The sequence below is a fragment of the Hemicordylus capensis genome, chromosome 3 (genome assembly GCF_027244095.1).
Source record: "Hemicordylus capensis ecotype Gifberg chromosome 3, rHemCap1.1.pri, whole genome shotgun sequence".
NCBI classification, from domain to species: domain Eukaryota; kingdom Metazoa; phylum Chordata; class Lepidosauria; order Squamata; family Cordylidae; genus Hemicordylus; species Hemicordylus capensis.
In genome coordinates, this window is record NC_069659.1 from 42982311 (window position 1) to 43010167 (window position 27857).

General features: G+C 43.0%; 1 protein-coding gene across 11 annotated transcripts in view; it reads left to right on the plus strand.

Annotated features, from left to right (window-relative positions):
• Positions 1–27857, plus strand: part of NBEA (neurobeachin) — a 670094-nt gene that overhangs the window by 173923 nt on the left and 468314 nt on the right. For 9 of the 11 annotated variants that reach the window (XM_053311836.1, XM_053311837.1, XM_053311835.1 and 6 more), the window contains 3 exons: positions 170–277; positions 14057–14225; positions 20343–20438. In XM_053311836.1, coding sequence (XP_053167811.1) covers positions 170–277; positions 14057–14225; positions 20343–20438 — 373 coding nt within the window. The remainder of the gene's footprint in view (positions 1–169; positions 278–14056; positions 14226–20342; positions 20439–27857) is intronic. The other 2 variants (XM_053311843.1, XM_053311844.1) reach the window with 1 other exon arrangement.

Consider the following 27857-nt stretch of genomic DNA (forward strand, 5'->3'; position numbering starts at 1 on the left):
GTGCAGTTCTAGTAATCATGAATTTATTTACAGAGCCACATTTTATTTGCATATTAAATATAGGGCATATTAAAATCAGCTGAGACATAAAGTGTGTGTTTGTTAGATATATTAAAAAACTGTTTTGGGTCTGTAGCTTTCTGAAACTGTTTAACTATTGTGTGTTTAGACTCCATTGGAAAATGTTCCTGGTAACCTATCTCCTATAAAAGATCCTGATAGACTTCTTCAAGATGTTGACATTAATCGTCTGCGAGCAGTTGTGTTTCGTGATGTGGTGAGTACTAATGAGTGGCAGCTTTTTCTTAAAGCATGCAATATGCCAAGGCACTTTTTCACAATACATTTTCCTTAAAATAGTAATTATGCACATATGTATTCACTTTTTTGAAATACAAGTTGCATGGTGGCCTTCAGTTCACCATGCAAGATTGTACGATTTAGCAAGGGAATAGCATAAACAGGTTGTTTTATTTTAAAGACGGCAGGTCACTATTTTGTTCTCTTATCTGAAACCAGTGCTTTGGACCTCATTATCTTGGTGAGTTGGATCTCATTATCTGCAGGGGTTCTGTTCCCACAAATTACCATGAGTAACTAAACCGTGGATAATGAATAATTGAGTCTATAGAAATGTGGAGGCTAGGTTCCCAGACTCTTAAAAACACACACCAAAACAGGCCATATAAAATGCCCTACCATGCTCCATGGATCTCCTGGCATCCAGCAGTGCCCCCGAAATGTCCAAAATGACACCCTAAATTGTGGATTTCCCCCTCTTTTTTGCTGAAATAAGCCACAAAATGGCTCCCATGGACAAAATGGCGGCTGGAAGTGACCTCCGCAGTAATTTCTGGCCATTTAGGAACCGTGGATACATGGATTTTAACCCTTTTGTATCCATGGATATTGAAATTGGGTGTCAATTAGACACCCATGAATACATGAAACTGCGGATATAGAATCTGTGTATAACGAGGTTCTCCTGTATTTAGTAGAATGTATTCGTTTCATCTGCTAAATTTACTATGGTACTCACTTAAAGTCTCAAACAGCCATAGGAGTATTTGAATTTTTAGGTGGCTTCATCACTTTTAACTCAAGATATCTAACAATTTAAAACTATGAAATACAACTAAAATACCGTCCATTTCTCTACAACCACCAATACGTGTTTTAGGTCTGAGCTTGAAATGATTTTCCAGATAGTGAATAAACTCACATTCTCCCCCCACCCATGCACCCCCACACACATACCCATATACCCTGCCACAAAAGCAGGAATTCCAGAGCACAAGATCAGCCATTGAGAATGGGTCTCCTTTTTATATTTGATGCATATTGAACATTATAAGCTTGGTTACAGTAATAGTAGTGGGACAAAATGCCAGAAGCAGTACTAATTAGAAGTCGATATTTATTTAATTCTTTATAGATGAAAACCAACATGTTGAATTGTGTCTGAGAAATACAGCAGATCCTATACCAGTAATGCAATGTGGGGTTTAGTGACACAATTCTATTAAACAAGCAGGTTATGTTCTTCAATAGTGGCAATCTCAAATTGTTATAAAGTTCCACAGATTTCATTCCAACAGTATTAAGACTGTAACCAGTTCTGAAATGAACTGCAAAGATCTGAAGCTTTTTCACCTGATTGTTGACAGAAGAAGCATCCATTGTTGCAATTTCAGGAGTACTAAAGTGGCCGAACCCCATCTGAGATGGACATCTCAAGCTCTTTTAGTCCAAAGTCTGCAAATACTGCTAACCACCATTAGGTATAGGCCGGGACCAGTCCGGAGGCCATTGAAAAAGCCTCCGGACCAGTCCGGACCTGGGCGGTCCGGTTCAGGGGGGGTAGGTTTAAGAGCGGCGGGAGGGTTTACTTACCACTCCCACCACTTTCCCGCTCTGGCGCCGTAACGCTAAGAGTAATTGGGGCGGCAGGATACCTCCCTGCCACCCCTTCCCCGATGTTGCTGGAAAAAACTCCCAGCAGTCCTTTGCACGCGCGCACATCATGCACATGCTTCACATCTCTGTGACGTGTGCACGCGCAAAGGACTGCTGGGAGTTTTTCCCAGCAACATCGGGAAAGGGGCGGCAGGGACTGATCCTGCCGCCTCAATTACTCTTAGCATTACGGCGCCAGAGCAGGAAAGCGGCGGGAGGGGTAAGTAAACCCTCCCGCCGCTCTTAAAGCTACCCCCCACCCCATTGCCGGACTGCAGTTGGTGGCTCCGTGCACACCCCTAACCACCATCATTACAGTCCTGTAAAACATTTTATTTTTATTTTATGCTATGCTAACAAGTGAACCTTGTTATCCACGCAGATTCCGTTCTCCACTCCAACTGTGGATAATGAGGCATTGTGGCAAGTTCCTGTTGGCTGGAGAAAGGGGCAAAAAATTGTTTTAAAATGGCCTCAAAGAAGAAATAATCTAAGTGCCTACTGTGCTCTGCAGGTCTCCAGCTGTCCAGGAATGTAGCCCACCCAGTCCCAAATCCGTCATTTCCCCACAAAAGATTGTGGGAAAGTTTGTTTTTTAAAAAATGAGTCATAAAAATGGGTTGTAAAAATAAGTCACGAGAGCCAGCTTAGCGTAGTAGTTAGAGTGCTGGACTAGGACCGGGGAGACCCGAGTTCAAATCCCCATTCAGCCATGAGACTTGCTGGGTGACTCTGGGCCAGTCACTTCTCTCTCAGCCTACCCTACTTCACAGGGTTGTTGTGAGGAGAAACTTAAGTATGTAGTACACCGCTCTGGGCTCCTTGGAGGAAGAGTGGGATATAAATGTTAACAACAATAACAATAACAACAACAATAATTCAAGCTACCTGTGGCCAAAAATTGGTGGGACCATAAAATTGAAAAAGTTGTAGAAAATGAAGATGCAAAAATATTATGGGATTTCCAACTACAAAAAGACAAACATCTGCCACACAATACACCAGATATAACTGTAGTCGAGAAGAAAGAAAAACAGGTTAAAATAATCGGCATAGCAATACCAGGGGATAGCAGAATAGAAGAAAAAGAAATAGAAAAAATCACAAAATACAAAGATCTACAAATTGAAATTGAAAGGCTGTGGCAGAAGAAGACCAAAATAATCCCAGTTGAATCCCAGTTGGCACCCTAGGTGCAATTCCAAAAGACCTTGAAGAGCACCTCAACACCATAGGGGCCACAGAAATCACCATTGGCCAATTACAAAAAGCAACTTTACTGGGAACAGCCTATATTCTACGACGATATCTATAATAACAACAACAATATTGATAATAAAATTCAGCCATCCCAGGTCTTTGGGAAGGACTCGATGTCTGGATAAAACAAACCGGTCAATAACACCTGTCTGTGTAAATAAGAAATAATAATAAATGTCTGTTTGACAAAATGCTGGCCAGAAATGACCTCAGAGGTCATTTCCAGCCACCCCAAAACCACGGATGTGTGGAAATTAACTCTTTTCTTTCCGCATACGCTAAGGTTGTGTGTCAATCACCCAACCGCGGATACGTGGAACTGTGAATGTCAGGTCTGCGAATAGTGGGCCTTTCCTGTATTATAATTTAGTTTTTCTGCTAAATATACCCCAAAGTAGCATAAAACATAAAACACTATTTTTTAAAAAATAAAGTGCCCTAACATAACCACTAAAAATCTCATAGCAGCTGTAAAGTATAATCACTCTGGCTTGAGCCACAACAAAATCTTTGTATCTGCCTTGCATGGATGCAGGAATCTGATAGCTAGATGACATTAAAGCTAGTCATGTGCACGGACCGGTTCGGAGGCCATTCTGAAGGCCTCCAGACCGGTCCGGACACGGGGTGGTTTTGGTTTGGGAAGAATGGCTGGGGGGTTCCAAAAAGAATAGGGGGGGCTTTACTTAACCCTCCCAACAACCGCGCCGTATTTCCCCGAGTAATCGGGCGGCAGGATAGCTCCCTGCCGCCCCCTTCAAAGTCCTGCTCGGCTGGCGGCCGCCCACAAGAAGACCCGTGCCGTTCAAACAGATCCATCGTGAAGCAGATCCATCGTTAAGAAGATCCATCGTTAAGAAGATCCGTTCCGTGTAGTTCCCCGCTTGCAAGAAGTCAAGACTGGCAAAGGGGAAGGGCACGGCAAGGCAGTTCTCCCGCCGCCCTCTCTTGCAACTTGGAATGGGAGGGGTTCTTGACTTCTTGCAAGCGGGGAACTACATGGAGCGGATCTTCTTACCGATGGATCTTCTTAACGATGGATCTGCTTCACGATGGGTCTGTTTGAACGGCACGGGTCTTCTTGTGGGCGGCTGCCAGCCGAGCAGGACTTTGAAGGGGGCGCCAGGGAGCTATCCTGCCGCCCTATTACTCGGGGAAATACGGCGCAGTTGTTGGGAGGGTTAAGTAAAGCCCCCCCTATTCTTTTTGGAACCCCCCACCCCAGTGCTGGACCGCAGCTCTGCGGTTCCGTGCACACCCCTAATTAAAGCTGCAAGCATTTATATGCTCCACATCCTTGTAGATGGTAGAATATTTGGGAATAGCTGGATGAGATGGCAACATTGAATTGATTCCTGGCCAGCTATGATCTGGACTTCTCTCTCCTTTTATGGAAATGGTTTTCATCTGAACTTTTAAATGTTTTGCCACTTGGGATTTGATTTATAATTATCCGATATTCTGAAAGACTTCAAATATTTCTGTTTAAATTTTATTAGAAGATTATAAAAACTACATATAAATAGCTTCCAAAAAAGATCTTTAGAATATTTATTACTACTAGCTGGCCCTGCGCAGAACATCTGCGTGCTAGGATTTTATTACTCTCCTTAAAGTCCTGCCACAGCCCCTGCTTTATTGCTCAGTGTCAGACATCCCCTCTCCTCCCATCCACCACTTGCCGCCACCCTAGTTGCAGCCAACCCTCTTCTCCCCATCACCACTTGCAGCCACCCCCTCTCCTCCACCCCTTCGCTCTCTCAGCTCACCCAACCACCGCTCACTCTCTCAGCTCCAACCACTGGCCTCTGACACCCTACCAAGTCTCCCCATGAGGAGGATAGCCAAGCTGGGGTGGGAGAGAGGGCGCTCCATGCAGGCCGGATGGGAAGCCCCGGCTTGGCCGTCCTCCTTGCGAGGAGACTCGGCAAGGCATCAGAGGCTGGCTGTTGGAGTTGAGTGACTGAGTGAGTGATGCTGCTGCTCTTTCTTCAGTCCTCGTGCTCTTCCTCGGCAGCAGTTGCCCCTCCATCCACTCCTCAGCCTCCTCCTCCGTGCCTTCTCTCTCTCTCTCTCTCTCTCTCTCTCTCTCTCTCTCTCTCTCTCTCTCTCTCTCTCTCTCTCTCTCTCTCTCTCATCATGGATTTGTGCCACAGAATTTATTACATAACTCTTAAGACTTTTAAAGAAGATAATATTCTCCTTGAATATATGAAACACTTATTATTAGGAGACTTCCTTAGTTATAGTATTGCATTCCTTTTAATACTTCTTTATTCTTGTTTGTTCATTATTTTGATCACCTTCAGTGTTTCATTCGATCAACTTAGTTACATCTAATAAAACTGTCCCAGTATTAATTTCTCTCCCCACCCCGTTGAACCTATTTTCTTTATATCCTTTTTTGCTTTCCCTTAAACCTCTAGAAATGGCCAACATGTAACTTACAAGGGCATGATTGGGGAGTGGTTCCTTTGTTGGATTGTTTGAAATTCTTGCACTCATCAATCTGCAGCAAGTGCTCCTGGAACCAGTGGATCTGGATAGTGATCCGTTGCACTCATAAGACTGGGTACTGTGCCTGCACAGGACCATTTGAGCAAAATTGACAGGCTCCCCACCCCTTGCACATGGTGCACTTCCTCAGTTTGGACAGGCTAGGGGTTTCTTTTCAGTTCCTTTCTGACCACCATTGTGACAGCACCTTGGACAGTGAGCTCTTTGGATTGAAACAGTTTCGGTGCAGACAAGATAAAAATTATCTCAATTATTGCTTTTTTATCTGACTCGGGATGTGAGACCAGGTTATTCTTTTGACATTTACATTTATTCAGATCGAACAGACTGTTGGATGACTTTACTTGGTTCAGACTTGGAACAGACTCACTACTGTTGGGTATTCTTGTTATTTCCTTTAACTGTAGATAAGAAAATGACTTTTAAACATCGGCTCCTCTGCACTGCCAAGCTCCTCTTGGCAGATGACCACAAACTTGATTTACTTTGTTTGGGGGAGGAACGTAACATCTCCACTTGTAAGATCTGTCCTACATTCTCCCTTCAGACCTGGAAAAATAGAGCCCTTGGTCTGTGGGCCACCCTTTATGATGACACGCTGTACCCCGATACACTGATACCCAGGTCTACTGTTGGTGCTCCTGTACCTTTGACATCAGGTACAGTATCAAAGCTTGGTGTCAAAGTTGGTGTAGGGATCTGCCGTTGCGCAGTTTAAAACCTCAACATGAACTTCCTCAACGTCTATCACTGACATGTTTAAGGCACAGAAGCCGCCCTCTGACTCGTCCCATCGTAAGCAGCACAAGTCTTGACATTGAGGAACCGAAGCTGAAGGGGCTCACCCTGCCAAGAAGCATCAGAATAAGAGTGCCAAGATGGGGCACAAAGAGACTGCCATTGCTTCGCGGTCTACGCCTTCTCCAGCGCCTCTTCAGTCAACTCTGTTGGCTTCCTGATCTTGTCCATTGACACCAGAGATTGTAGAACTCAACTTTTCCATGCCCGTGACTTGGCGCACTAATTCGGCCTTGACATGGATGACTGCTTGACACCGTGAGTGCTCCCTATCGCCCACTATGATACCAAATCAATCTCCGTCTCCAGCCACTCCCTGTGCACAGCATGCTCTCTGCTCTTCGTTTCCCCCCTGTCTCTTTCAGCGTTGATTCTGAGGATGATGATCTGGAGGCCAGCTTGGGACCTGGTGATGCCCAGTGCCTCTTAAATAAGTTGGATTCCACTGAGAGCACCTCAGCAGCATCAACCTTCTACGTCTTCCTTAGCCATGGTCTCGACACCAAAGCAGATGGAGCGGCACTCTCAATACCGAGGACTCCAGGAACTTCACCTTCTTGGGCCCATCTCTCTACTTATTCCACACCTTTGGCTTTCTAGTCTGTCCAGTCGATGCAGAAAGGCCACATCCATGGAAATTCCCAATTGACTATTTTGCCATACAGGGCTGGGTGCACAGAGGCTGTTGGGAAGATGTCTCGCAGGGACAGTGCTGCTCTTCTGGACTTCCGTTGGATTTCCAAGAGTATAAACTCTGGAAGGCCTGTTGCCAGTTATTGGCATTGATGGTGCCTATAGCCATTCAAGTGACACCTCCACTGGAACTACCTAAACCTGTTGCTACTATGGTCTCAATGTTGACTCAAGTCACACTGCTGCCAGTGCCTACTGCAGCCGGGTTCTCGATGTCGACCCAAGTTATGCCACCGAGAAATAATGATGCCTTGGTACCAAAATGCCTAATTCAGCTTGCTTGCACTTCCACACAGTCTGTGGAAATACCTAAGCCACGTCCTCAAAAAAGTCAACCCACCCAGATGGTGTTCCTTGATACCACTTCATCTACTGCTCAGACCGTCTCCAAAAAGAAAGCTTTCTCCCTTTGGGCCACGAACCATAATCTTAACAGATGACTATGACTCCGATTTTTCTTCTACTGGCACAAGTTCCTCTGAACAGCCTGATGACCCCGCTCCCCACCGCTCAAGGTAGTGCCAAGTGACAATGTGTCTTCTAACGAGGAGATGAGTTCCTATCACCGACAGATTTCTGCGATGGCCTCTGCTCTTGGATTGGAATTGAAGAAACAAACTCGAGGTGGATGGCACTGTCTAAGTTCTTTAACTCAGTGGCTACCACGTAACCAGTGCACCTCTCTATGCTGCCTGTGATCTCCAAGGTTGCAAAGTCTGTATGGAAACTCTCCAAACCTCTGCTCCTACCTCCAAGCGTTTGGAAAACTTGTACAGAATTTAAGAGGAACACCATGACCTTTTATTAAAACACCTTTCTCCACACTCTGTCATTGTGGATTGCGCCTCTTCCTCTAAAACCGTCAGGTGACATGCCACACCAGGAGATAAAGGGGGGTCAAAAGTCCTAGGTTGAAACATCTACTCTACTGCCTGCCTGGCTGTGAAAATTGTGATTACACTGCATGTTTTGCAACATATGCTCCCTCCCTCTGAGATCAATTTGTTCAGGAACAGGTGGACCTCTTTGCCTGAAGAATTTCTGGCCAATCTCAATGACATCAATTCCAAGGTTATCCTCCTGACTAGACAGCACTTGAGTAACATCAAGCATCTGGCAGAGACTGAGTCTCAGGCTATAGTAACTCTTGCTACTTTGCGGAGGCACGCTTGGCTTCGCTCCACCATGCTTCAACCAGACATGGAAGATTGTGTAGAGAACTTACCTTTCAGTGGGAAAGGTCTCTTCTGTGAAACCACGGACACCACCATAGAGTCCATCAAGGAATAGAAATTTACAGCTAAGACCTTTTTGGCTCCTTCTCAGACACATAACTCTAAATACCTCTAATAGGGTAGAAGACAATATTCCTACAAGCAGATGGACTGGAGAGATTTCTGAAAGCAGTATCAGTGCTTCAACAGGAAGCCCTTTAACCAGAAGTCCAGGGCCTTGCAAGGCACCCACCCGAAGACTTCTGACCTGGGCAAACAACACCTTTGATCCTGAGGTCAGTCCACCAAATCCCCTCATCCAGGAGTCACCACCATTGACTCCCCTATGACCTTTCATCTTAGCCACCTCCAGCATCAGGGTGGTAAGTCATGCCTTCTCATGGCGCAACATAACATCAGACTGCTGAGTCCTTCATATAGTCCAGATGGGCTACACGATAGAATTCATGACCCTGCCTTTGTTCAACAGGATCAAATACATGCCTGCGTTCTCACTGCTGATGGAAGAAGTCTAGACTCGCTTGGACAAGGAGTGATATCGCCTGTTTGGTGGACAGATCAGTGCTGGGGGTTTTACTCTTGCTACTTCCAGGTCCCAAAGAGGGGCGGGGGCCTATGGCCAATCATGAACCTACGGTGGCTGAACCACCATGTGGATATGCACATGTTTCACATGGTGATGTTGCAGAACATTCTTCCTCTCCTCCATGGGGAGGAGTGCTTCACAACATTGGATCTCCAAGATGCGTAGTTTCATATCCGTATCCAGCACAATCACAGACAATACCTCGGATTCAAGGTGGGGCACCGAATCTACCAGTACGTGTTCCCATTTGGTCTGGCGACGGTACCTCATATATTTACAGAGTGCATGGCCATGATCATAGCGCACCTCTGGTCACAAGAGTTGACAATTTTCTCGTAGCTAAACAACTGGCTTCTAACAGGAATGGAGGAGAAATCAGTTAGCTTCGCAGGTCATGACAGTCCTGAACTTACTCGAGGACCTGGGCATCCAGATCAACTGGACAAAGTCCAAACTCTATGAAGTGCATACACTATATAGGAGCCATTCTTGATATGGAAGCGCAGCAGGCATTTCTGCCCAAGGAGCACTTCTTGCACATCAAGACCCTGATAACCACCTTCATGGCACAACCAAGACAGAAGTTTCACGGGATACAGAAGCAAGTGGACCTCATGGCATCATGCAACTTCACTGTGCACTACACCAAACTCTGTCTCAGACATCTTCAGCTATGGTTTATTTCAGTTTTCCAGCAAAACATGGGCAGCATCCAGATGCTGTTAACAGTTCCTTACCCAATCGTGCTTTCTCTCCAATGATGGACAAAAGAAGTCAACCTTTTGTTGGGAATTCCCTTCCGGGTGCCCCAACTGTCTGTCTGGGTCACAACAGATGTTTCCCTACAAAGTTTTGCAAGAATCTTAAAGCTTAGGGTCTCTGTTCTCCAAATCAGTGCCAAATGCACATCAACCTTTTAGAACTGCTGGCAGTTTTCCAGGTGCTCAAGTCATTCCAACTGTTTCTGACAGGCCAGGTGGTCCAAATTAGCCTGGACAATACTATGGCAATCACATATCTAAATCACCAGGGAGGGACTGTCTCCCACTCCCTTTACATGATAAGTTTGCATTTGGAACTGGGCCATAGCACAGCAGATAACCATGACCTCATTCCATATCAAAGATGTGGAGAACACCTTAGTGGATCATCTCAGTAGGTCAGAACTCTTTCTGCAGCAGCACGAATGGGAGATCAATCTGCAATACCTCCAACCACTGTTCAGGTTCTGGGGGACCCCAGAAATCAACTTATTCCTGAAACTATTGATCCATTGCAGTCATAAGACGCTCCTTCTGGCCCTGCTGCAGTATGTGAAGTGACAAAACATATGTTTTCAGAGTGTAAGACACAGCATCTAACCACTGGGAGAGATCATCAGGAGATTTGGTGCAGGGTGCTATCAGTATGCTGATGACACTCAAATCTATTTCTCCATGTCAGCATCATTGGGAGAGGGCATAACCTCCCTAAATGCCTGCCTGGAGGTGGTGATGGGCTAGATGAAGGATAACAAACTGAGACTGAATCCAGATAAGACAGAGGTACTCATTGTGCCGGGTTGGAACTCGGGAGATGGGTTTGATCTGCCTGTTCTCTATGGGAGTCACACTTCCCCGGAAGGAGCAGATACAAAGTCTGGGGGTGATTCTGGACCCAAGCCTCCCTGGTGTCCTATGAGGCAGAAGGCATTTCTGACCACTATCAGCTATGGCTGATATGCCAGCTGCGTTCATTGCTTGAGATAAACGACCTCAGAACAGTAGTACATATGCTGGTAACCTCCAGACTGGATTACTGCAATGCACTCTCTGTGGGGCTAACCTTGTATGTAGTCCGGAAACTACAGTTGGTCCAGAATGCGGCAGCCGCCGATACGTTTCCGGGCAAAATACAAGGTCTTGGTTATAACCTATAAAGCCCTAAACAGCTTGGGCCCTGGGTATTTAAGAGAAAGTTTTCTTCATCATGAACCCCACTGCCCATTGAGATCATCTCTGACAGTTTTTAAAAAGTCTTTAAAGACACATCTGTTCATCCTGGCTTTTAATTAAATATTAAAACATTTAATCCTGTTTTAAAATATTTTAAAATTTTAAAATTGTTGTAATATTTTAACCTTTTTGTTGTTATTTTGTTTGAACTAATGTTTTACTTTTTCTGTTTTTACTTTGTTGTAAACCACTCAAAGACGTAAGTTTTGGGCAGTATAAAAATATGTTAAATAAATGATTATATCCAAAATGTCGGCCCTTCAGGATCTGAGGAGAAAACCCTAACCAGCCCAAACTGAGGAAGTGCACCCCATGCAGGGGGCGGGGCTAAGTGCTTCGAGGAGCTAGTCAATTCTGCCCAAATGGTCCTGTGCAAGTGCAGTACCCACTCTTATGACTGCAACGGAATAGCACCAGCTTTGAGACAGTGTAAAAGATCACAAAATCAAGCCCCTGTCTGAAAAGGTTAACAAATAGTTATAAGAGATTGTTGTTATATAAAACACCTAAGCCTAACCTTACAAAACTTATGGTCAGCTTATGACTTATGTTTGGTCTAGACCCAAACAGTGCAGTTCTGCTAATACTGAATGAATGTTCATCTTTGTATAATGACATATGTAGACTGCACACTTTTCTTTGATACTTCACCTTCCAATACCTTTCTTTCTCAGCATTCTTTCTCAGTCTTCCACACTACAAATATCTTACCACGTTCCTATCCAATTGTCTCTTTTTTCTCCTTAACTACAAACATCTTTAAAATACATCATTTTTGGAGGAAAATACCCCCAGTATCTTCAGTTTGATTCCATGACCTGCAACTGTTTCATATATCTTATGCAATATTGAATCACTCCATCATAGCCCAGTGGAGGAGAAATACACCTCCCCACCCACCACATGCAACTGTCATCAATTGCTCTACTTTGCTATACCCCAGAGGAAGTGCTAGTGGGGATGAAGAAGAATACAAAATGAGACCTGATGTGGAAGAGCCCTCAGTGAGGGCTGCTAAATATGGTTGTTCTAGTAATTTGTTGTGAGCTGCCTTTAAAACCTATTTCAAGATAGTGTACAAATGCTTCAAATAAATGGATCTGTGCTGGATCAAAGGATCCAGTGGATCATGCATCTCATTTCCAATAGTGATGTGATTTGTCCCTGGGTAGATGAAAAGCAGAGCATCAAGACAACTACGATTTTCTCCAGGCAGCTGTATTCAGAGGCCTACTGGCTCTGAGCATGGAAGAATCCACTGCCATGGCTAATAGTCACTGATAGACTAATCCTCCATGAACCTTCTGTCTTCTTGGTCTATGCAATCATGCTGCTGTTGGCTTTCGTATCTGTGCCAGTACCCAGATTGGGAAACTTCTAGAGCTTTATCTCAACTTTATTCATTTTAAAGCAAGCCATGCCCCACAAGCATTGCCCACCTGTAGCAGCTACTTGATGAGAAGCCTTCTCTCTTAAATCAGGATTTTCTTCCTTTCTAAGATTATTTGCTTTTCCTCCTTACTTTCTTTTTCCTTGTATTTTTTTCTTATCTTTTTATTGTACTTTTGTTGTTGTTCTTTCTATTTTGCATTTATATTTCATTGCATTCTCCCCCACCCCCCATATTGTATTATCCTGTCTGTCCCACTCTAGCTGTGACCAAGGGCTTATGGCATAAAAGCTTTTTCAAAAAGTGTGTGTTTTGTGGGGGCAAGCTCTCAACTTCAGATGAACATGATACATGTCTCTTGCAACTGGGAGGAGGACATAAAGCAGAGACTTGTCAGCATTGCCAAAATGTACAAGGCAAGTGTGTCAGAATCTATCTTCATGATTACTGTCTCTTTTATGGGGGCGGGGGAATCTCTCTATGATCCTGATTCTTTGGCCAGCGACAAGAAGCTTAGTGCTAGACCAAATTCTAATGTCTCTGCCAGTTCCCCTTGAACCCCTGCTATGCTAGAGTAAGAAAATATGAAACCTCTTGCCTTGGTCACAGGACAATCTTCATTGAGCCCAAGTGAGAAGACAAAATTTGTTCCTCAACAACTAAGTGGTGCCTCCGTACCAATAGTACCACCTCTAAATTTTTATTTGATTCTGACAGCCACACAACTAAAAGGAACTTTTCCTAATATTAAAGCCTCTAAAAAGCAGAAATCTCCTCTATGGGAGAAGTGTTGGAAGATTTAAAAAAGAAAAGAGAAAAGACAGGCCCAGAAATCAACTTTGAGAATGAAGACTTCAGATTGGCCAAATAGCTGATCCATACTTCTTACCACACGACTGACCGTGAACCTGAAGTAAGCCTCTTCATAGATTGAGTAGGTTGTGGCAATGGTCAAGACCATTTGCAGCTAAACAATCTTTTCAGCAATCTTGAAATAAATTCCTTTTGGCAGCAGAGGTACCAGTCTAGCAGAGAAAGCAATCCTTCTCATGGAGATTGGCATGCGTCACTCCTATGGGGGCGGGCAATGCTTAGGTATGGCTTATGCCAAAAAATTATTGAGTTTAAATTCTAGACAGTTCTGAATTGAGATACTGCACAGGCACAAAAAAACCCAGCAGTGTGATTGCACAAATGACCAATGGAAGAATTACAATTACAGGTAAGAAACTTGCCTGTTTCATATCATTCCTGCTTCATAAAACCCTTAAGGCAGGGATCCTCAACGTTGGGCCCCCAGATGTTCTTGGACTTCAACTCCTATAATCCCCAGGCCCAGTGGCCTTTGGGTGGGGATTATGGGAGTTGAAGTCCAAGAACATCTGGGGGCCCAACATTGAGGATCCCTGCCTTAATGGACATTATTACTTATTTCCAACCTCAGTCAGAATTACTCTGAGGGAATGTCTCCTTGTATATATTTTTATACCCAATCTCTCTCTGTACAGAACTGATTCTCAGATAGCCTTGAGAATATGCTGGATGAACTACATCTCAGGAAATAGAAAATTTGCGAAACATACTGCATATTTTGTATTTTAATTATATTCTGCCATCTTTTACACAGGATGATAGCAAACAAGCTCAGTTCTTAGCCTTGGCTGTGGTCTACTTCATTTCTGTGTTGATGGTCTCCAAGTATCGGGATATACTTGAACCTCAGCGAGAAACTGCAAGATCTGGAAGTCAGGCAGGTAGAAATATCAGGCAAGAAATAAATTCACCGACAAGTACAGGTACCTCTGTTTTTCAGTTTGTTGCATAATTTTTGGAGAGTAATAGAATAAAATAAAAGTCTGAATGACACTTATTCGCCTATTGTGTTTGTGACTGTTTTATTTCTTGCAACTGCTTTGAAAATATTTCTGCTTTCTCCATCCAGAGCCAGGTTCTCATTCCTAGCATGGCTTGGTCTTTGTCCTGAGCAATAGGAGGCTTAAAACTGTTGCAGGATACAGACATAAGACAGTACAGATGACCAGTTGCTTGACTGTAAAGGGGATAGAGGCAAACTGATTAGGGCACTTTCCTGTCTTGGTTCATTTCAGCTCAGATTTTTTATCAGTTTCTCTAGTCCTTTGTGTTCGAGTGGTTGCCAGCTAGTGTTTTTTATACTGATGCAGGACTTAGCTTGGACACAATCCATCCCCTTTTATCATAGGTGAATATGTAGTATGCTAATGGAAAACTCTAGGTACTTTTCTAATGGGAAGCTCTAGGGCAGGGTTTCTTAACCTTGGGCCCCCAGATGTTGTTGGACTACAACTCCCAGAATCCCCAGCCACAAAGGCCATGTCTGGGGATTCTGGGAGTTGTAGTCCAACAACATCTGGAGGCCCAAGGTTAAGAAACCCTGCTCTAGGGCAGAGACTCGGCAAGACAGAATTTGCCTGTTCTCACTTGAGCCCTGTGCAAAGCAAAACATCACCCAGCAGCAATTTGTAATATACAAAGATGGGGCATCTTCCCCACTGTGTCAATAGCCAGTATCAGGTTGCACAAAAAACATGGCGCAGATCCTGTGTTTCCAGCACGGAACACCCATTAGAAGGTGGAATAAGCAGACAGGCTATCTAATCAGCTGTTAATAAATTAACGTCTCTTCTATGTTGTGTGTACCTTTGATTGAATCAATCCGATTCAATACCCCTGCTAACCTGGCAAAGAGGCACCTTTTAATGTGGTGATTCTCTTTATCTAGCAGGGGGAGAGTAACTGGCCCTATCCACCCTCAGTGCAATACCTCCAGTGACTGTTGCTGCTGTATATCTTGTGTTTCTTTTTAGATTGTGAGCCCTTTGGGGGCAGGGATCCATCTTACTTATTTATTATTTACTTATTATATTATTATTTTATTATTATTATTTGTAAACCGCCCTGAGCCATTTTTGGAAGGGTAGTATAGAAATCAAATGAATGAATGAATATTCATTTTAAATAAGTAGTATGACATTTTGGATTTTGGGAGGCCCCTGAAGATCTATTTGCACAATGCAGGAGTTTATAAAAGACAATACCCTTTTTGTTAACAGTGGGTTGCCATCCAGAAACATAGAGGCCTTTCTTGCCTCCCTGACAAAGATGAAACAAGGTTTCAAGTGTTTTTGATTGTTGATTAGTTAAGGGATTTCTGTTGGCAAGGGGAACAGAATCAAATCAATTCAAATGCCTAATGAAACAAAAATGCATTTATTATGCACTGAAAGTGCAATAAAGAGGAGACGAGACAAGTCTCAGGGGGCAGGGAGTTCCATAATATCAGGGCATGATCCAAAAAGACCTTTCACATGTCTCACCCAGATGGATTTCTGAAAGTAAAGGAACACAGAGCAGGCCTCTAATGATGAATAAAGTAGGTGGACAGATTCATATGGGGAGTCTTAGTCCTCTAAATATCTTGGTCCCAAACCATTAAGGGTTTTAAAGTGAAGCCTGGAAACAAACTGATAGCCAGTGCAGATGAACCAAATGGGAGTCACATGCTCTCAGGCATGGGCCTCAAAAGGATGCTTCCAGTTTCATTCTGTACCACTTGAGGTTTCAGATCACTTGTCAAAGGGTAGCACATGTGGAGTGTTTTGCAATAATGCAAATCTATGAGACTGAGGTATGTGTAACGTGTGATAAGAAGTCAGACCTGCCTTATCTAAGAAGAAACTGGCTGCACCATTCAAAGTTGTGCCAAGGCATTTCTGATACTCTGGGAACAAAGCTGGGTCCAAGAGCACTACCAAACTCTGAATCTTATATTTCAAGAAAAGTACTACAACCAGAGCAAATACATACTCAGAACTATAGTCTTGTTGGCCTATAAGGCATCTAGGGTTTCATCTCTGGAAGTTGTAATGGCTTGCTTTGCTGGTTTGAAGCTTCCAGTCTAACTGCCAAGCTAGATGAGAGATTACTGGGAGCTTTCATCCTTGGGCCAAATAAGTACGGTCTCAGTCCAGGTTAAATCCCTAACCATGTCATAGTCCGCTGGATTGGGAGGCCCTGCACCTTCTGTTTAGATTAAGGTGTGTGTGTGTGTGTGTGTGTGTACAGATACAGTGTTGTGAGTAATGCCACATGACACTATTATTTATTTATTTATTTATTTGATTTGATTTATATACCGCCCTTCCAAAAGGGCTCAGGGCGGTTCACAGCATGATAAAAACAAAACAATTAAAAACTATTTAAACACAATAAAACCAATAAAACAGCTAAAAGCCCTGAAAATCAGGGCAACAATTTAAAACAGTTAATCATTTAAAACCTTAGAAGGCCGAGCCAAAGAGGTAGGTTTTAAGGGCTCTCCTGTAGGACGGCAATGATCCCTAATTACGAATTTCTGCCGGGAGTGCATTCCACAGCCCAGGAGCAGCCACAGAGAAGGCCCGCCTCTGTGTTGCCACCAGACGAACCAGTGTCAACTGGAGACGGACCTCCTCAGATGATCTTAAGGTGCGGTGGGGATCATATAAAAGAAGGCGCTCTCTTATCTTAGATAACTCGGACCTAAGCTGTTCAGAGCTTTAAAGGTAATAACCAGCACTTTGTATTTTGCCCGGAAACATATCGGCAGCCAGTGTAGCTGTTTCAAAACAGGCATAATATGGTCTTTCCGGGTTGCCCAGAAACCAACCTGGCTGCCGCATTCTGAACTAACTGAAGTTTCCGGACTACGTACAAAGGCAGCCCCACGTGGAGCTCATTGCAGTAGTCGAGCTGGGAGGTTAGCAGCTGATGCACCACTGTTTTGAGGTCATCCTCTCCAAGGAACGGGTGCAGCTGTTGAATCAGCCAAAGCTGATAGAAAGCACTCCTGGCCATGGCCCCCACCTGAGATACCAGGGTGAGGCCTGGGTCCAGGAATACTCCCAAGCTGCGCACCTGCTCCTTTTGGGGGAGTGTAACCCCATCCAGCACAGGGAGAACTAACTCATCCCTCAGATTCTGAGCCCCCACAATGAGCACCTCCGTCTTGCTTGGATTCAGTTTCAATTTGTTCTCCCTCATCCAGCCCATTACTGCCTGTAGGCAGGCATTTAGAGAATGAGTGCCATTTCCTGAAGATGAAAAGAAGTAGATTTGGGTGTCATCAGCATACTGATAACACCCAGCACCAAATCTCCTGATGACCTCACCCAGCGGTTTCATGTGGATATTAAAAAGCATTGGTGACAGAATGGAGCCCTGGGGGACTCCATATAGCAGCTCCCGTTTTGAGGAGCAACTGTCACCAAGCTCCACCATCTGGAATCTACCCGAGAGATAGGAGCGGAACCACTGCAAAGCCACTAAGACTGGAAGGAAATTTGCAAGGTAACTGCTTGGTTTCTGTACAGTCATTACAAAGCATGCTGATTACTAGGGTTTTGTAGAAGCTGCATTTAGTTGCAGCAATTGCAGGGAACCTGGATACTTAAGTATACTACAAACTTAAGTATGTGGTACACCGCTCTGGGCTCCTTGGAGGAAGAGCAGGATATAAATGTAATAATAATAATAATAATAATAATAATAATAATAATAATAAAGTCAGCTCTGCTCTGGATTACTTTGCATTATATTTATTTAGAAGCTAATGTGGATTCTTACCTGTCCTGTTAAATCTTTCTCCAGTTGCAGTCTCCTGTCCACTCAGAGTAAGGACACTCTGTAGGGCACAATATAGATTTTCTTAAGACAGCATGGAATGATTGTGTTATGATGGATTCTTGTTCTGTGAACCATGAAAGTAAGACCAGATTTTGATGGCAAAGGTTTTAATTTTGTTTCAGTATTAATTAAGAAAAACAAACTGCAAAGAATTAGGTCCATGGCTCTGCCCCTTAGTTTTGTAGATGTGATAGTCTGCCTCCTATAGCCAGCAACTGTGGGGCCAAACCATCCTAGGAGTGACTCTCAGCTTATGGAAGAGAAAGAAGATTTTCTGGTAAGAATTTATACTCCTGCTTTGATTTGGATATTTGAACAAACCTTAAATGCATATAGGGTCTGTGTCATTTATTTCATTTTATGCATTAATTCAATTTTGCATTCCTTCAAAGAAGATGCTTCTTCAGATTGCAAGTCATGCGAAATGTAAACCTATCAGTAAAACAAACACAAAAAAGGTCACATTTTTGTATCGAGAACACGTTTACATGTCTAATTTTTAAAAAAGTTTCTATAGTAGGCAAATACAGGTGTTTATCTAGGGCAGGGATTCTCAACGTTGCGTCCCCAGATGTTATTGGGCTTCAACTCCTGTAATCCCCAACCAAAGACCACTGTGGCTGGGGATTATGGGAGCTGAAGTCCAATAACATCTGGGGACCCAACGTTGAGAATCCCTGATCTAGGTCAACCTCCAGGCTAGTTAGCCATGAATAAGCACCACTGAAATCAATGAGACGAGTTAGTCGTGAGCTGAAGTTCCATTTCAGTGGGATCTAGGCATCGCCTGGATATTGCCCCTATTTTTTTCCCCTGATGCCGGAAATGTTTTGAAAAGCTATTTATTGCAATGGATATTTTAATATCTTTCTGTCTTGCTCACATATGATAGTGTAGAAATTCCTATGGAAGTCAAATATATAAGAGTTGGCTTTTATGTCTTTAGGGGTTTTTTTTTACCCCCTTAGTTATTTTAAACTAAGTATTTTATTATTTTCAGTTACTACATATACATTAACAGATTTTCCTGGAATAAGTTCAAAGATAAGATTAGTGCGAAGACACTAGTGCAGACATTTATGGCATGATTATTTGCTCTATTTAAAAATACCTGTGCTTCAGTCTTGCAGTCAAAGAAGCTGTCAATTTCATACTAAGATTATTTCTTCATTTTCTACATTATTAGTCTAACAATCATGGCTTTTAAAGGTTCTTCTGAATGTATTTATGGCTATGCCATGTGCATGTTGTTTAGAAAAAGAGTCAAATTTATGAGTGTTCTTAATATACATATTGTTTCACCTACCTATTTATTTGCAGGCATATATTTTTGAACTTCTCATTTTTCCTGTTGTTTATATTGTGAAAGCTTTTGATTTTATAATAAAATTACCACTTCATATAACTAAACTTGAGGTTATTTCTTTTATTCAAATGTCCATATTATGAACTATTACTTATTGTGTATTCTAAGCAAAACCTTGCCTTAACTATTTTAATAACACATACTCAAACCTCTTATCCTCATGGATAACCCTAATTTCTAGGGTTCCAGATTCAAGAAATCTTATGAGCTGTAGTCATTATTTGATTGATTAGATATACATAGATGTGTGTATGGATAAAGCAATACTTCCGAAGAAGTAATCTTCCCTTGTTCATATATGATGGTCACACATGTTGAGGCCATCACCATCTTTGAAGAAGCATTTTCTTATATTTAGAAGATGAGAGAATGCCTCTTCTGAGATGAGGGATAGTACCTACAGTTTGGTTTGAGAGAGAGAGAAAATACAATCTGCTGCCCAGTTAATCAGTACACTTTATAGTCAATTAAAATATTTTAATTGATTTAATTTAACTGATTAATTGACTAAATATTGCAGCCTTCCTAACTTGTGTTTATATTAAATCTGTTTTTCTCATTCATGTATTATGCCACAATGCTGGTATAGCAAACTGCTGGTTTCACTTAACTATTCCAACTGTGCTTGTCTTGTGTATGTATGCCTGTCTTTCCCTTTAAATGTTTCTGAGATGTGTTATTTGCAGGTATGTTTCCTATCCCTTGATTTCTCCCTGAGAAATGCATTGTTGGTGCCATGTCTGCATGTTTCCATGAGATAGGATTTCTGTCATGGATCCACAGTGGACCAAGCCACAGGCAATAAGTAGCTGGCTCACAAATGACTCCATGATTTTCTCCACAGTTGTGGTCATACCATCTATCCCACACCCAAGTTTGAACCATGGATTCCTTGCCAAGTTAATCCCTGAACAGAGCTTTACCCACTCATTTTACAAAGGTAATAATATTAACATAACCTCCTACCTTTTTGGATATACTTATTTCATGTCATGTAATTCAAAACCTTACTCTCTCACACACCTGTTTGATAAATAAGAACATGTTTTGGGTTGCACAGAAATCAGACTTACCTGGTAATGATACCTTTTTATTGAAATATCTTTGCCTAGCTGTATTTACCTTCTGAGATACCTTATTCACTGAGGTATCTTGTTTAGTGACATACTGCAGTAGTTAATAAAAGTATAATGCTGTACAATGAGATACATAAACTATAAAATGTTTTATTTAAGTCCTTTTCTTTTTACAGCATTATATTTTAAAAGAACCTTTCAAAAATCATTCTATAGGACAAAGAAGAGATATAGTATCCTTTCCCCTCATCTTTTTAGCTTTTTCATCTTTTAAGGGTTTTTTAAGCTAAAGTTCTTTATTCAGTACGTATGTGATATGGAATCATTTATTTTAGATTAGAGCATACTCTTTTCATTTGGACAAGGAGGGTGATCTAGCAAGGGTTATTTTCATTCCTGAGATAGTCCTCCAAAGCTGAAAATGTATCAGCAGCAGGGAAGGAGTCACCCTCTTCTTACCTATCCTTTAGCAATAAAACAGAATGTGCACGGTTTTCTTTGTGCTGCTTCTTTTCTTTAGTATTCACAATAGAGTGATGTTTTTCATCACTCCCTTCTGATCATACAACATTGCAGGCATCTAACAATCCAGTTTTTCTACTCTCTTCTCTCCCCGCACCACTTTTTAAAAATAGATATTTTAGATTAATCTTGGTTTTTACCCTACCTGTAAGCTAGAAAGGCTCTCAAAGCAACTAAGGTTAAAAAAACAAGTAAATCATACCTTTTGCTTACTTGTAATCTCTTTTCCACTATAAAAGAGAGGGCTGCTTCTGCAAGGACTTGAGTGGTCTTCCATCAGACCAGGTGAGGGAAGAGGGGGAAGATTAAGACAAGAAAGGAAGCTTATACACTGAAGGGTCAGTAATGGCTCCCTGCCAGCACCTCTTGGAAGCAGAAAATCTAGCCACCAATGCATGTGGTGCAAATAGATGCTTATATATGGAAATTCAGGCAGTGGGTCTCAGCCATAAGAAGCAGGGTAGAGAGCTGTCCTAGGTATGATAGACTTTTAGATAGGAGGCTTCCTACAGTGGTGGTCTTGACAAGTGGTATGTCTTGACTAACAGTGTTCAGGATAGACTCTTAAGACATGGGTGTGATGCTGATCTGCCTAGCTATCCAGGATTTCTGGTCGATTTATTTCAGAGCTCTTGTATTCAGATAAAGACCTGAATTACATTAGACATAGTTCAACAGAAGTTCTTTTCACCGGCAAGCATGCCAAAATCCAGCATGCTACTCCAAAGATTATGGAGACTCAGCAAGTGGATCTAATGGCACTAGTCACAGGGAATCATGATAACTTATTTAAAATCACATTTTAATTCCAGAAAGAATTTGTCAATTAACTGCATTTTAAGATGTGTTCCTTTCAGTGGTGTGTAGTCAAGAAGGATTAAGATGATAGTGCTTCTGCTAGATCCCAACAGACACAAGTGACTGGAGATCTGTGACACTCTGTGAATTAAGAGTGTACATATTGCACTGGCATCTACGTGAATCTGTGGCCACTTGTTTCTATTACAGAACAGGACAGGGCAAAGCTTATTAGTAAAGAGCATGCTTTACATCTAGAGGGACCCAGCTCGATTTTCAGTAACTCCAATTAAGAGTTGATCAGGTACCAACACTAGGAAGAACTACTGTCTCAGATCTAAAAAGCTGCTAATGTTCATAGTAGACAGTATCAGTCTATAAGAACCACTGGTGAGGCAGCTTTCATATATTCACAAACTGAACCCTTCCCAAAATCCTAGTATGGCACCAACATTTGATCTTGGAAATATTTTCCAGCGCACTTTCCATGGGCCTAATTTTATGCTACCATAATTTTTATTTTTTTATTTTATTTTATTTTTACATTTATATCCCGCTCTTCCTCCAAGGAGCCCAGAGCGATGAAACATTTGCAAATTGCCAGGTTCATATGTAATTCAGGGGTAATTAAGTAGTATGTAATTAATATGTAATGTAATGTAATTAATATATGTAATTAAGTAGTAATTTGTACATATTTGCAATAGAAAGAAATTATTGATTCTCTGAGCATAATATTGCCTGCCCAGTGCTTCCACCTAATCCTGAAGTTCTTGTATCTTGAGCTTTCTGAAAAAGAAGAATGTTGCAAGTTAAATCTGGGCAAGAAGACCCTAACAGAGTTATTGCTAGAAACTACTAGGGACACTGGAAATTCTATCAGAGGGACTGATCATGCTACAGAATTATTTATTCACTTACTTGTGACACATCAGTCCTTGTCCTCTTCCATACTCCAAGGAACTTAAAGTGCCACATAGTATTTGAAATGCATGAAAACCATACAAGTTGAAAGTAAAGTAGTCTATACCATCAACAGTGAATTTAAATCCTGATGATGACAGGAAACATCTGCAAAGCCTAGGATATTCCACAAGGAGATTGAACTTCTAATGGCCTCACCCTCTGGTCAACCATGAGAAGAAAGAGACAACTTTGTATCTTCTTGTAAGGTGGTGTTACAAACAAGATTTATTTATTTCGAGATGCATATCCTGTCTTTTTTCAATTAAACTCAAGCTGGCTAGCAAGAAAAAAATTAAATTAAATTAAATACAGCAGTAGACAACAGCAATAAACATGTTTTAAAACTCAGTTTATAAATTGCCAGGGAATATACCACACAAAGATCAGATGACAGGGAATTATGGAGAGAAGGGGCTATCTTTGAGAAGGTTAGTTTGTGCATTCCACCAATTAAACCTCAGAAGAGAATACTTTCACAACCTTCTCTTTCCTCCAGAAAAAGGTGGAATAAAACCTTACCACTAGCATGCTAAATCACAGCAGACTTAGGTACTGTCAGTGGTCAAATGTTGGGCTTCCTTGTATGCAAAGATCTTTTACAAATCCTCAAAATTGACACCATTGGTTGTATGTTTTTTTCTGCTGGAGCTGAATATAAGTTGCTTTGGAATTTTTAAAATTTCCGCTTACTGGCTAGTAAATAAGTAACTGCTTGTAACAGCTTACAGTGACAATCTAAGATCCTGTGTATATTTAGCTAGTGGTTTTTTTTTTTTTTTAATTGACCTGATTTTGATTCGATTTGGTGCCCATAGGTTCTAGGGTGATAATACATTTGAATGCAGGTTCTATAAATTCCATCTAGGGAGATAATACATTAGAATATAATATATATTTTAAAAACCCTATTGATCTTCATGAGCTTCTCATTGAATAATAGGCCACTGATGTTATATCTGCTGCACTATTTGGGCTAAAAGCAAAGCTGAAATAAGCAGCCTGGAGGTTCTCAGTAAAGTAGCAATGATACAAAAGTTCTTTCTATAATCTCCTCCTTTTTGGCTGAAACTTTTCTAAGAGTGGAAACATTGCAGTTATCACCTGTACCTTTGTAACTTAACACATTAATTACTGCAATACGCTACTTGGGGCTGGTCTTGAAGTCAGGTAAGAAATTACAAAGGAGGCAGAATGCAGCAACTCCCATGTTCAAAGAATCTTGTAACAACGTTGTTGGCTACCTACAATTAAGTGGACTGGTTATCATCTAAAAAGTTGTAAATGGCCCAAGGTTAGTTCTCAGGGAGTGCCTCTTTCCCTGTGAACACACCCTTCTCTTCTGCTGGCATCCAAAGGCGTCTCTTGAGCGGGTTATACTCGTCCACCTGGCTCACAAAAGGCAGGACTATGTAAATGAGTTAGTGTTTAATAGCCTGATGAGTATAGCCCCACCCAGTTCTTTTAGTCCTGCACGGCTCCAAGGCAGTTCTTTTTTCAGCTCTTCCTTGCTAATTAATCCTCCCTTTCTCTTTCACTTTTCCAGTCTCCTCTCCTCCTGTTTTTTCCTTTTGTCCTCCAGTCCTGCCTGCTTTGTTTATTATCTCCTTTTATATGTTAGAAGAAGAAAAACAACCTCATCTATGTTTAGTTGTTTGTTCTTTCCTTCCCTCCTCCCTCTCTAGCCCGGCTGGGCAGTTTTCAGCACTTTTCTTTCCCTTCTTGCTTGGACCATGCCCATGTTAGGGTGTCGAAGGGGAAATTGCAAGCAGGCCTTCCTAGGGCTATCCAGGCAGCCAGCAAGCTGCCCCAGAGGCCACAGAGCCAAGCTTGCCGAGGAGGAGGGGAGAGCCCAGAGCAGAGCATGTGCCCCACTCAACAGTTGATGGATGGTGCTCTGAACCTTCCACTTGCTCAATTGGGCATTTTTTTGGCAGGGAGGCGAGCCAAGCCCTGAACATGCTCCCTCCCAGCACCTGCTCCCCGGGCCAAGTGCCCTTGAAAAAGAAGAACTGCTGTTCTCACCCACTCACCAAAGCCTTGCAGAGTATGCAGCTGCTGTGCCCGACCTCCCGCCAGCTCTGATGGCCTCCATAAGTGGCCAGAAGAGCACTCCAGTGGAAAAATGCTGGAACATCTCCCAGCACGCGGTGGCAACAGGGAACGCAGGAACGGAGCAGCAAAGGCCTCCACCACTACCCGAACACCAGGAGTACTTCTGCGGGAGCTGGCGCAAGTGGTGAGCTCAGCCCATGCTGGGTCTATGATTTAATCCCCCCCACCAACAAAGGCCCTCAGGGGGATCCATCCCTTGTCAATCCACTCCAGTGCAATAGTCTTTTGACCAAATGCCCTCTGATATGCCACCTACCTGGTGCTCCTGGTTTTGAGGATATTTTGGTGCATTCTTTTGAGCATTATTATAAACAATGATCGAAATTTTTTAAGAGAGGAAGCGGCCTAGCAGAGACCCTTCCTTTTCCTCCAGCACTTTGTCTTCTGCTTCTGAGAATGCAAAGGAAAAGTGCACACACATTAAAAAGGCCAAAAAAAGGGGGGGGGAGGGGAGTCTAAGTCAAAACAGGGGAAAAGGTGCTCACTCTTGTGAAATCTCAGACCATGACGTACCAGACCCCATGGGGACTATGCCCAGAATGCCAGTGGGACCACCAGGCGGGACTCCTCAGAACCCTCCAAATAAACCTCCATCTTCTCCGGTACCTGTTATTCCTTTGGATGCAGACCCTATACCAAGGGGAGACACCCCAGAAAATCCTGGGGATCTCTTGGGGGGGGGCTGACCCTGACCACCCAGATAAAGTGGGGGAGTGGTCAGATGGGCAAGAAACAGAGGGTGTGGAATCCCCCAGAGACTTTTTCAGTCATTGGATTTTGTCCCATTACTGTCCAAGACCATACATACATTGGGCTTGGCCCAGCCTATCCCTCAGGAATCCCAGCCCGAGTAAAAGGGGCCTAAATCAAACAATACAATGCTTCCAATCCCTAAGCACTTCATTGAGTCTGAAAAAGGGAATGGACCTTTTCCACATCTAATAGGAAGGCTGTGGCAATAGCAAATAATTGTATTTGCTCTTTACTGTTTTAGTGGTTTGTTTTAATTGTAAACCGCCCTGAGCCATTTTGGAAGGGTGGTATACAAATCAAATAAATAATAATCAATAATAATGATAATATTCCTTTCAGCAAGAGGGGAGAGAGAATTTTTATTCCCCCCCCCCCAAACAGATGTTCCAGTGGTCCAGATGATTTTCTTGCTTGGTCATCTCCAGGGATGGGGAGTCTGCACTCAGAGACCCTGCAGACAAACAAATGGAAGGGGCCATGAAAAAGTCACATGAATCCTCTGCCTTAGTGATGAGAACTTTGACAGCTTCCTCTATGATAGCCTAAGCATCTCTCATATGGCTGGATGACCTGATCCAAGACCCCATCTGGGATCCCACCCTTTTGAGACAAATCCTGCTAAAATTACATGACACAGGCGTTTATATCTTATTCCACCCTAGGCAATATTAGATTTGCATTAAGGGCAGGAACTGCTTCAGTTCTGGGCAGTCGAAACCTGTGGTTAAAATATTGGCAGGTGGACACGACCTCTAAGGCCCATCTTACTGCTGTGCCCTTTGATGGGGAAAAGATTTTTTGGGATACAGCCTTAAAGGATCTCCTTGTTGAATCAAAAGATAAGAAAAAGGTGGTGCCCTCTTCAACGCGTAAACAGGATCACACACAGGGGAGGTGTTTTTTCCAACCCTTTTGCTCCTTTCGATCTTCCTTCACTGGCAGAGATAGGGGTTTCAGGTCCTAACGAACCTTCTGGAACAGGTCCAGGGCCTCCAGATGGGTTTGGAAACAGGGCAGTCTTTGCAGCCCAGAATAAGCAAGCCAAACAGCAATCCTGCCAAAGTGCCCCTGGGTGGTCGCCTCTCCTCTCTCTTTCACATCTGGGAGGGCACCACCTCAGACCGTTGGGTACTCGATGTCATCAAGAGGGGTTACTACATAGCACTATCCAAAAATCCTTCTCGCCACTTCCTCCCCACACCAACCTCCCGCCTCCCCTCCAAACACAAGGGTCTCAAGGAGGCAATCCAGCACCTTATATCGATAGAGGCAATAGTACTAGTGCCAGCAGAACAACAGTGAGCAGGAATATATTCCATTATCTTCACAGAGCCCAGGGAAAAATAAAAAATGGCTCCCTGTGGGCAGTTCTTGCCCTAAAATACCTCAACCGCTTCATGAAAAATAGAAAGTTCCAAATGGATTCACTCAGGTTGATTGTGGAAGCCCTATACCATCTCAGCTTTCTAGCCTCAATAGACCTCCAGGAGGCTTATCTGCACATCCCGATTCACCAAGACAGTCGCCCTCTGCTCTGCTTCCTCTGCACAGGAAGGCACTACCAATACAGGGCACTATCTTTTGGCCTATCCTCAGCCCCTCACATATTCACAAAGGCCCTGGCACCAGTTGTAGTACATCTCCAAGTCATAGGATATTTGCTTACCTGGAAGACTTGTTGGTCCAATTTCTTTCCCTACAGTCTGCCCTGAAGGACCTCAACACCACACTAAAGTCAACAGAGAGAAAAGCCAGTTACACCCATCACACCAACTGCTCCATCTGGACATAGTAATAGACACACAAAGGGACAAGCTCTTCCTAACTCCAGAGTGCAGGACCACCCTAGAGATGTAACTCCATCAAGCCCTGGTAAGGAAATCCCTGCCATTGCTCTCCTTATCCAGGATCCTGGGACTGATGGTGACAACCTTGGAATCCATGGGCACGTTCCATGGGCACGTTTCCACCTGAGGCCTTTGCAGTGGTTTCTGCTTCCCTATCACTCAGAAATTGCCGTGAAATCCCAACAGATGGGTGACCCTTCCATCCCCAATACTGCACTCCCTGAGATTGGACTACACCTCCACACCTCTCCATGGGAAAGGAGTTTCTGGACCCTCCTTGGGTCA